Source organism: Zootoca vivipara, chromosome 5, assembly GCF_965207765.1.
Source record: "Zootoca vivipara chromosome 5, rZooViv2.hap1.1, whole genome shotgun sequence".
In the NCBI taxonomy this organism is placed as follows: domain Eukaryota; kingdom Metazoa; phylum Chordata; class Lepidosauria; order Squamata; family Lacertidae; genus Zootoca; species Zootoca vivipara.
The window spans coordinates 89,362,698-89,372,794 of NC_142588.1; the positions used below are offsets into that span (position 1 = coordinate 89,362,698).

Here is a 10,097-nt window from a genome sequence, read left to right on the forward strand (position 1 = left end):
GGGAAGGGCTGGATGTGACTCTGAAGTGGCCCTTTTCTCTTTCCCTGCAGCAGGAGCAGAGCGACGGCATCGCCAACACCGTCACCAGCCAGAAGAACAACGTGCGCTTGGAAGGGCTGAAGCCCAACTCTGCCTACATGGTGCAGGTCCGGGCGCGCACGGTGGCTGGCTATGGGATGTACAGCCTCCCCATGGAGTTTCGGACACCAGTGGAGGATGGTATGAGCTTTCCACCTTTCCCTTCCTTCCCCACAGGCTTCTGCCATCCAAGCATCTCCCTTCCTTCTCCACTCCCACCTTCCAACGCTCTTTCTTCCTCTCCCAACAGGCTCCAGTAGCAAGAGCTTCCAGGAACTGCCTCTTATTGTGGGGTCGGCTACCGCGGGCCTCGTCTTCGTGATTGCGGTCGTGGTGATAGCCATTGTCTGCTTCAGGTACCGGCAGGGATGAGGGAGAGCTTGAGCTCCAGGGAGGGGCGTGACTATTCATTCTGTCAAGGATTGGGTCTGCCTGTATTAGCGGTAGCCAATTCGTGGTGCTGTCCAGATGTTTTGGACTACGGCTCCTATCCCTCCAGGTTTTGCTAGACTCTCAACTCCCAGCATGGCCAGTGGTCAGGGGTGGCGATCCACAGAGTCTGGAGGGCACCACGTTGGCTATCCCCGGCTTTCATGAACAAGCAAAAAAGTCTTGCGGCACCTCCAAGACTAATTGATTATGACTTAAGTTGGAGACAGGGAGACTTCGCCTTTCTGGAAGTTGTTGGACTCCCAATTCGCATCATTCCTGAGCACGGATCCAGTGCTGGAAATTAGCCAGTCGCCAGGCGCGTTTTGCGACTGATGCGAGTCCCATTGCGACCTCATGGAGATCTCTGAATGCCAGGTTGGCAACTGGGGAAAGCAAAACGTCACTTAGAGAAGGATCTGAAGTATTTTTCTCGAAGCTTGCGTTTGCTTTATTCCGGATTGTTTTATTTGATGCTTTGATGTGTTGTAAACCGCTTTGAGATTTGTTCTTTAAAATATAAAGTGGTATAGAAATGAAACCAACAACAATGAAGCTCACACCCCATCCCACCAGCTTTCGTGGACTTGATTCCACTTCACCAGATACATGATGTGCAATTCTCAGTTGCCCATGTCTGTATAGATACCTGTATATCCACGGAGGCAAAGGGGAATTATAAGCCACGAGGTCAGAGGGATACGAAATGCAGAAAGTGCAGACTGTGACCCTTCAATTAGAGGTGCAACAGATGGCGTTTTAAGTGCAGAAGCCCTTTATAGCACCCTGCCTTCATGGTATCCCCACGGCTGATTGAATACCCCCCCCAGCTATTATCTGTGCATGGATAATAACTGTGGGTAGATAACAGACCAAGAGGATGGGGGGGGAGTAGATTTCGGCTGTTTGTGTGTAATGGTGTTCAGTGTTCCAGTGCTCAGGTTTTGGTGGGAAGATGACCAGGAGGTGGGTAATGTTGCAGGCTGTTTGATGCCTTCTTTTCTCTTTGGGCAGGAAGCAACAAAACAACACAGACTCAGAATATACGGAGAAGCTGCAGCAATACAGTGAGTATCAAGCCAGGGGTGGCATGAGCACCTGAGTCACACAGGCATGTGAACGTTGTTTTCGTGGGCTCTGCTTTTTCAAGCCTGCATTTGTTTCCCAGAGATGCCTGCATGCCTGTGTGTGCTCAGCAGCCCCAAAGGAGGGAATCACCCTTCTTGTAGCTGCTGCAAAAGGCTGCATGTAAACCTCTTCGAACTCTTTCTCCGATGGAAAAGTGGTACATAGCGGTGATGATCATGTATCCTCACAACTGTGCTTCCTTAGGGCAATTCCTGGCAGCTTTCTTCCAACCCCCAAGAACCTTTGCATTCTGTTTTGACAAAAGAGATTACAAGTTTCTAGCCCTCGTTGTAATAAGGAAAAACCCTCCATAGTATTCAGAACAGGATTTTCCTTTACGGGTGTCAGTGAATTGAAGGCATGTAAAAACCACCTTTTTAGTTTAAAAAGAAAACATAATTGCATAATTTGCCCCCAGACCTACGTTGCATTGCAGGGGGTTGGACGAGATGACCCTCGTGGTCCCTTCCAACTCTACAATTCTATAATTATATGATTCTAATCTCAGGGATAATCAAGAAGAACCTAGGCGAGTCAAACTTTAATGAGCCCCAGATATGTCTATCTGTTGTGATAAAAGCACGTGCCCTTATCCTGCACTCAGTGCTCATCGCCTCTCTGTCCTTGCAGTCACTCCAGGGATGAAGGTTTATATCGACCCTTTCACTTACGAGGACCCCAACGAAGCCGTCCGGGAGTTTGCCAAGGAAATCGACATTTCGTGCGTGAAAATCGAGGAGGTGATTGGAGCAGGCAAGTCACCTGACGGCAGCCCAGCTCCTCCCTTCCACTGAGGGAAGAGGAGGGGGCGGGGTCCGGCTGTGCTCTCGGTGGGTGTGGCCACTCGTTTCCGACATGTGACCGTCTTGCCCTCCCACAGGTGAATTCGGAGAAGTCTGCCGGGGTCGCCTCAAGCTTCCAGGAAGGAGGGAGATCTTTGTGGCCATCAAAACACTGAAAGTGGGCTACACGGACCGGCAGAGGCGAGACTTCCTGAGCGAGGCCAGCATCATGGGGCAGTTTGACCACCCCAACATCATCCACCTGGAAGGGGTGGTCACCAAGAGCCGACCCGTCATGATCGTCACAGAGTTCATGGAGAACTGCGCCCTCGACTCCTTCCTGCGGGTGAGCAGCACCTCCATGGTCTTGCCAAGAGCTTCCTGGGCTCTTTTCAAGCAGATATATAATGCATACTCCGTTATCTTTCTTATCCATTCCTCTTTGGTTAGAGCTTCTTCTTCCTTCCATTTCTGCACGGATCGAATCCTAGCTGCTGGTGGTGCATACATAAACAACTTTAACATTTTTTTGGGGGGGGAGGGGATTTCAGCCCCTATCATCCCAAACAGAAATGTTTCGGGCTTTTTGAATAAGCTCATCCTCGTGGTGTATTCCAGTTCTATGATCTGAGCCTTACTCAACCCATCAAATGGGGGTGTCAGGGGTTGCTTGCCATCTTACATGTTGCACAAGCCCATTCGCTTGCGACGTGCAAACTGTGTGTGCCTGTGTGTGTGTACATGCAGGCACCACGGCAAGATTCCTAAGGGTAGGCAGGGAAACAGCCCACGGAGAGCTGATCTTTCCCAAGTCAAAGGGAGCCATTTTTTCTGACTCCTCTCTGCTTGTTCCTCCAACAGCTGAATGACGGGCAGTTCACGGTGATCCAGTTGGTTGGCATGCTTCGCGGCATCGCCGCTGGCATGAAGTACCTGTCCGAGATGAACTACGTGCACCGGGACCTAGCAGCCCGCAACATCTTGGTCAACAGCAACCTGGTGTGCAAAGTGTCCGATTTTGGGCTCTCGCGCTTCTTGGAGGACGACCCCGCGGACCCCACCTACACCAGCTCACTGGTATGTGACACCCTCGCCACCATGCCCTGTCCCTCCCCTCTCATAGGCCTGGCAGGGAAGGTTGCAGAAGCTCTGTCCAAGGACTGGTCTCTCCGCACAAAGATATCTAGGGCCACAGGAGTAGGAAAGAAGTCCTACTCCTCTGCATTAATGGATCTCCAAACCCTCCCAGGGTTATCCGCATTTACAGAGACCGCAGGTGTCAGAAGGTGGGGAGCCCATGCAGCTTCAGGCTGACCCCATCGATTTGATTGATGGATTGGTTTTTTTCCCCATACCAGTTTATATATTTAAGAAAAATCTCAAAGCTGTTTACAGCACTAATAATAATAATAATAATAATAATAATAATAATAATAATAATAATTTTATTTATACTCTGCCCTTCCCAGTCAAGACCGGGCTCAGGGCGGCTAACAACGAAAATATCAAAACAAGCATAAAAGAAACAATTCAATTAAAATGCAGATTAAATACAATGTTAAAATTCAATTTTAAAATTAGGAATCTACAAGTGGAACCTCATTTAAATATCTGTAGGATAAAGCCTATGGGGAGGGTAACACCGGGGTCAGACTGAGTCAGTCCAAAGGCCAAGCGGAACAGCTCCGTCTTGCAGGCCCTACGAAAAGATGACAACTCCCGCTGGGCCCTAGTCTCCTGAGAGAGAGTGTTCCACCAGATCGGGGCTAGTACTGAGAAGACCCTGGTCCTGGTCGAAGCCAGTCTAACCACCTTGTGACTCGGAATCTCCAGAATGTTGTTATTTGTGGACCTTAAGGTCCTCCGCGGGGCATACCGGGAGAGGCGGTCCTGTAGGTACGAGGGTCCTAAGCCGCATAAGGCTTTAAAGGTCAAAACCAGCACCTTAAACCTGACCCTGTACTCCACCGGGAGCCAGTGCAGCTGGTAAAGCACTGGGTGAATGTGATCCCGCGGCGAGGACCCCGTAAGGAGTCTCACCGCGGCATTCTGCACCCGCTGGAGTTTCTGGGTCAGTTTCAAGGGCAGCCCCACGTAGACCGAGTTACAATAATCAAACCTAGAGGTGACCATCGCATGGATTACTGTGGCCAGGTCAGGCTGAGAAAGGTAAATAAAACATAAATAAAACCATTACATCAAGTATAGAGTATACAGTCAAAGCAATGTAACAGAAAACTAAAATATTATCTTAAAGATTTCAAAACGATACATTTACAAAGGAGGTCAACTACAGAATACATATTTAACGTAGTAGGGCTGGGTGAGTCTGGGGCAGCGGATTATATGGGGGCAGCGGAGGGTTTGCCGCTAATTAACGGTGTCAAGTGTCTCTTCCCGCAGGGCGGCAAGATCCCGATCCGGTGGACGGCCCCGGAAGCCATCGCCTACCGCAAGTTCACGTCTGCCAGCGACGTGTGGAGCTACGGGATCGTCATGTGGGAGGTGATGTCCTACGGCGAAAGACCTTACTGGGATATGTCCAACCAGGACGTGAGTACGGCCTCCTCCCGTGTAAGAGAAGGAGAGGAGCAAAAGCCCCCCTACGTGACCCCTTGCCTGTTTCTCACTGGTCTCCTTAGGTGATCAATGCTGTGGAGCAAGACTACCGCCTTCCACCGCCCATGGACTGCCCCACGGCGCTGCACCAGCTCATGCTGGACTGCTGGGTGCGCGACCGCAACCTCCGGCCCAAGTTCTCGCAGATTGTGAACACGCTCGACAAGCTCATCCGCAACGCGGCCAGCCTGAAGGTCATCGCCAGCGTGCAGTCTGGGTCAGTGTCGTTTTCCCCCTCGCCCTCTCCAAGCACAGGCAACCTGCTGTGTCTGGACTAACTATGCCAAGTTTCTAGCTCTCATGGCGGAAAAATAAATAAGCAAACCTCGGATATACCGTATCTATGGCCTTGGGGGCTGGAGTCGGGCAGCAACCGGGGCTGGAGCGATGAGCAAAGAGGGTGGACAGGGAAGCGGACAGCCGCCTTTAGCCTCCTCGCGCACCACAGGACTGCCAGGACTGCCCCCTGCAGCTCAGCCCCACACGCAGCCCACTCTCCCCCTCCTGAGCCTTGCCTGACCTCTGGGCTCTCTCATCCTTCGCAGCGTTTCCCAGCCTCTCCTGGACCGCACCGTACCTGATTACACCACCTTCACGACTGTGGGCGACTGGCTCGACGCCATCAAAATGGGGCGGTACAAGGAGAACTTTGTCAACGCCGGATTCGCCTCCTTCGACCTGGTCGCCCAAATGACAGCCGAGTAAGTACGAAGGGGCGTGGCGGTGGGGCAAAGCACACAGCGGCCTCAGGAGACCAGGCTGTTTCCGGTTAAGCCAGACAACGTAGCAGGCAGGGGAAGGCCGAGATTGGCATGTTACGTAACCTGGGTACAGTCTTGGGGGCCAGGTGATGACCGGAGCATTCTCAGCAGGGATGCTACAAGCCACAGGGGAACAGAGATTGCCATGCAGTTCCCTGTCCGTTTAGGGTGGGCAACCTAACACCTGCTTTTGGCTAGGATGCGTTCAGAGTGTGCTGGACACGGTATACAGTTGAGACTTTTTTATGCTGTTAAGCAAGAGAATACCTACACAGGACCCCTGAACACAGAGGACGGAGCTGTTAAACGTCCCTGAATATGCAGCTGTGGTTTGCGTGAGACGCATTGGTTGACAGCAAGGAGTCGAGTATATAATAATAATAATAATAATAATAATAATAATAATAATAATAATATTTCAAAAGCGCCCGACTAAAGTTCTTACAGTAGGCCGAGTATTCTCTCCTCTTTAAAAGCTCTGCAGCATGGGAAACAGACGTCTTTCCAGGGGTGGGAAATGGCAAGGAAGTGGATTTGGGTGAAACTAACTCCCCAGTGGTTATGACACCTTAAGAAGACAGACAACCTTGAGAGGCGTTTGTGGCCTCTCCTTTGCTGGGCCTGCAGAAGCAGAGGCTTGATAGCCTCCTGCCAGAGACTAAGTGGCCTCTTAAGACATCTCCCAGCTCCGTGATTCTGTGACCTCTCGAAATCATGCCCATTTTAATACAGTATGTCTGTTTATTAGGCATTGTTCCCCCAATCCAATGGAAGGGCAGAGACAGTGTGAGGCACCGAAGCCCACTCCCTTGCACTCTGAAGATCTGGCTTCCGCCATCCCCCTTTTGACATTAGACTCCTCGAATTGTCCAGTTTATTTTGTACCCTGTGTTTGCAGCCTATAAGCGTCAGTAACTGCCTGGCCACTGTCGGACACTGGACTATGGCCACATTCACACCATACATTTAAAGCACCATGAGACCCCTTTAAACACCAGGGCTTCCCCTTAAAAATTTCCAGGAGTTTTTAAAGGGTTCTGAGAGCAGTTAGAGAAACCCCGTTCACCTCCCAGAACCACAATTCCCAGAGTGGTTCTAACAGGCAATCCTGTGAATTGTAGCCCTGTGAGGGGACCAGGGGCCTCCTAGCAACCCTCAATGACCTTAACAAACTATACTTCCCAGGATTCTTTCAGGGAAGCCACAACTGCTTTAAATGTGAGCGTTGCCCCAGGTGGAGCCTTTGCCTAACCCGACATTACCCTTCAATCATTTTTGGGTTTTGATCATCCCCACCTGATCTCCATCATGCTGTCTTCTGTGTCCAGAGAGCTTCTCTTTGTTCCTTGCATTTGGACCGTGGAATGAAATTCTCACCAGCCTACCGGGCAGGGGTGGGGAGGGAGATGACAGTCTTTTGTAGACGATTCATCTTCCGGGGTCACAATTCACCATCTCCTGGTGCCAGCCACTAGTCGAAAGAGCTTTGCTGCTGCCAAATGTGGCGAGCCGGCCCTTGATTATTTGCTGATACCTTCATGGGACATGCATTCCATCAAGTCAATCCTCTTGTACTGACTTCAGCACTGCCAGAAAAAAAAGCAAAGAAAGTCTTTGAATTGGCCCTTTGTTAGGCCAGGGACTCAGAATCCCCCCGTGCCTTCGCTCGAGAACAGTGGTGCTCTGGATTTAAATGTCTTATTGCAGGGCTGGGGTGGATTCTGCAGAGGGCCATGTGCATTGAGTCACTCACTCTGGAATGTGCCAAGCCAGCCCCGCTGCATCAAGGGCCCTCCTTTCTGTTCTGCTAGGTGGGGGCCTCCGAACGCCTGCCCCACAGGCCTTCTCTGATGGCACCGCTGCTCGAGAATGGTCCTGTCCAGGGCAGGGAGGTGTCCTCTGTGTGTGGACTGTTCACAGAACCTCCCCACCCAGCAAAAAAAATCAAAATCCCCAGCTGCTTAAACACGGACTCTGTATTCTTAAGGTCCAGGGACACTAGCCACAGGCCTAACCAAGTGTCAAGTGGAGAGGAGGAAGGTCATCTGAAGGGGGCGGGCAGGACTGTGGCTGAAAAAGTCAATTCATGAAATGGAAGTCAGTTCACACCACTAAAAATAGTTAGAGTCATGTCCAGCACAGTGCTAAGTTAGTTGTTCTATCAGGACAAAGATTTGCCTTAAAAATTGTATTGCACTTGAGAACACCTATTGCCTCGTGTGTTAGCGATTCTGACCACAGTGTTTTAATATAGGTCATTATTATTACCCCCCACATTGTATCTTTTTTGAGGGCCACCTAGTGAGTTCGTGGCTAGGGAGAGATCTGAATGGAATTCATGCCTCTGAGCAAAAATACACTGCTCTCCACCAGCCCTCCCATTGATGCATCTGGTGGCAGGGAGTTCCATGGGTCAGCTGCACTTACTCCCTTTCCTGCGCTTATCGACACCCCCAAAAAGCCGAGTTCCCCTTTCCGTGCGTTGCTAACTCCTTTGCTCCCTGTGTCTTTCCAGGGACTTGCTCAGGATAGGAGTGACACTAGCAGGACACCAGAAGAAGATTCTGAGCAGCATACAGGACATGAGGTTACAAATGAACCAGACGTTGCCAGTTCAGGTTTGACTGCTGAGGACTCTGGCTTGGAATGGACCCGACGGGGGAACCTTCCTGGGATTCTAGTTTGTGGTGCTGCCCGGCTTCCTGAGTGTGGGGCGGGAAGAGGTGCCGTTCTCTCTCCACCCCACACCCTCCACCCCCATATTTTTGTGTGGAGCCTATTGGCTTGTCAACAGACCTCTGGCAGGACGGACATGGGTGGTCCTAGCTAGATTAACAGCACGCGGGGGGAGAGGCCCGAAGGAAACCCTGCCTTTTTCTTCTTTCCCCCCTTTCCCCCTTTTTGTTATTTCGCTGTTGCGTGCTTGCAATGGCGTGCCAGCAACGCGGAGTCTTCATATTGAAGGCGCATTATGGAGGGGGGGGGTGGAGGCAGAAGCTCTCTCCTCCCACTGAGGGGCTCCCCCACTGCCCTCCAATGGTGCCATTGTTGCCCTTTGGGCATCTCAGCCCTCGCTGTGGCAGATTCCTCCAACTCCACGCTGCCCAAGAGGAAAAGGAATCCCCAGCCAACAAACAAATGGAAAAAAGCACCTGCCAGAGCCACTCTCCTCCCCAGGAAAGGGGCGTCCAGCCGGGCGTTTTCCCCGCATGCCCAGAGACGATTGCGCCAGGGCCAGCTCCGCTCCCCGGGGCCGGCGGGGGAGCCACACAGGGGGCGTCTGCAGGGAGAGATGGCGGCCGGTCCATTTGGGACCCTGAACGCTGGAACTACAAAGCCGGTGTCGGCGCCGGCGAGTTTTCTACGCAAAGGAGTTGGGCGACGCGGCTCTGCGTCTTGCAATCGCAGCCTTGGGTGTTTCAAGAGACCCGTCAGCGCGAGTTTGCACAGAGATCACACGGACAGGCGGACATTGAAAGGCAGCAGGATTTGAGAGAAAGGGGAGGCGGAGCGGAGGAGCCTTGCAATCTCAGTCCCCACCCCCCGCCACGACTCCCTCCCCACCTCATGTTTTATGCAGGAAGTAGCAGGCCCTGTCAGCCGCATGCCCCTCTCTGCGGATCCTTTTCTTGACACACGCTATGATCGCTGCCAAAAAGACTGGAACACTTCCCTCTATTTCCCACCCACCCACCACCCCCTGTTTTGTTTCGCTTTCTTCCGAAAGCCTCTGCAGTCCTGAGCCGAGGGGGCAGGAGGCTCCCTCGCGGAGATGGCGAGCTTGCATGTGTACGAGTGCGTGTACTGGCCGTCTGGACCGTGCAAGAAGGCATGGGCCGAATAAAGGCAATAACAATTTTACTTGAGTTTCCTTCGATCAATCCCTCCCTCTCTCCCCTCTCTTTCTCTCTCCTCTGCTGTACAGTACCCGCAACACGCACAAAATGTCAGGTGCCTGCCCTTCCTTACTTCCTCTGTTATAGAGTTTTTCTTTTTTCCCTTTGCCTCCAGAAGGAAGTGGGCAACCTTTCCCTTCCAGCCGCAGGCTACAAGCAATGAGACGTTGGGAGGACTTTGTGAGTGGGGTGGCAGAGGCAACTGCAGCGTGCGGCCCCACCTTCTCCTGCCCTCCTGGTATCACAGAGTTGCTTTGTGCGTGTCTGTCCAGCTAAGCACTGTCGTCTCCCTTACCCACAATGCCTCTCTTCTTCCTGCGCAGCTTTGCCCAGCCACAGTGGTCCCTGGTTTTGGACCTGGAGGTAGTGAGGGCAGAGGGCAGGCAGGGGAACGGGGCAGCCCT

The 10,097-nt window shown here is 52.1% G+C and overlaps 1 protein-coding gene across 2 annotated transcripts in view; it reads left to right on the plus strand.

Annotated features, from left to right (window-relative positions):
- EPHB3 (EPH receptor B3) overlaps positions 1-9,658 on the plus strand; it is an 81,746-nt gene extending 72,088 nt beyond the window's left edge. The window contains exons 7-16 of one of the 2 annotated variants that reach the window (XM_035132367.3): positions 51-219; positions 329-434; positions 1,522-1,574; positions 2,266-2,388; positions 2,516-2,763; positions 3,279-3,494; positions 4,806-4,970; positions 5,060-5,253; positions 5,582-5,737; positions 8,313-9,658. In XM_035132367.3, coding sequence (XP_034988258.2) covers positions 51-219; positions 329-434; positions 1,522-1,574; positions 2,266-2,388; positions 2,516-2,763; positions 3,279-3,494; positions 4,806-4,970; positions 5,060-5,253; positions 5,582-5,737; positions 8,313-8,421 — 1,539 coding nt within the window. In that variant the 3' untranslated portion in view covers positions 8,422-9,658. The remainder of the gene's footprint in view (positions 1-50; positions 220-328; positions 435-1,521; positions 1,575-2,265; positions 2,389-2,515; positions 2,764-3,278; positions 3,495-4,805; positions 4,971-5,059; positions 5,254-5,581; positions 5,738-8,312) is intronic. The other variant, XM_060274343.2, reaches the window with a different exon arrangement.
- Positions 9,659-10,097: the final 439 nt, after the last annotated feature.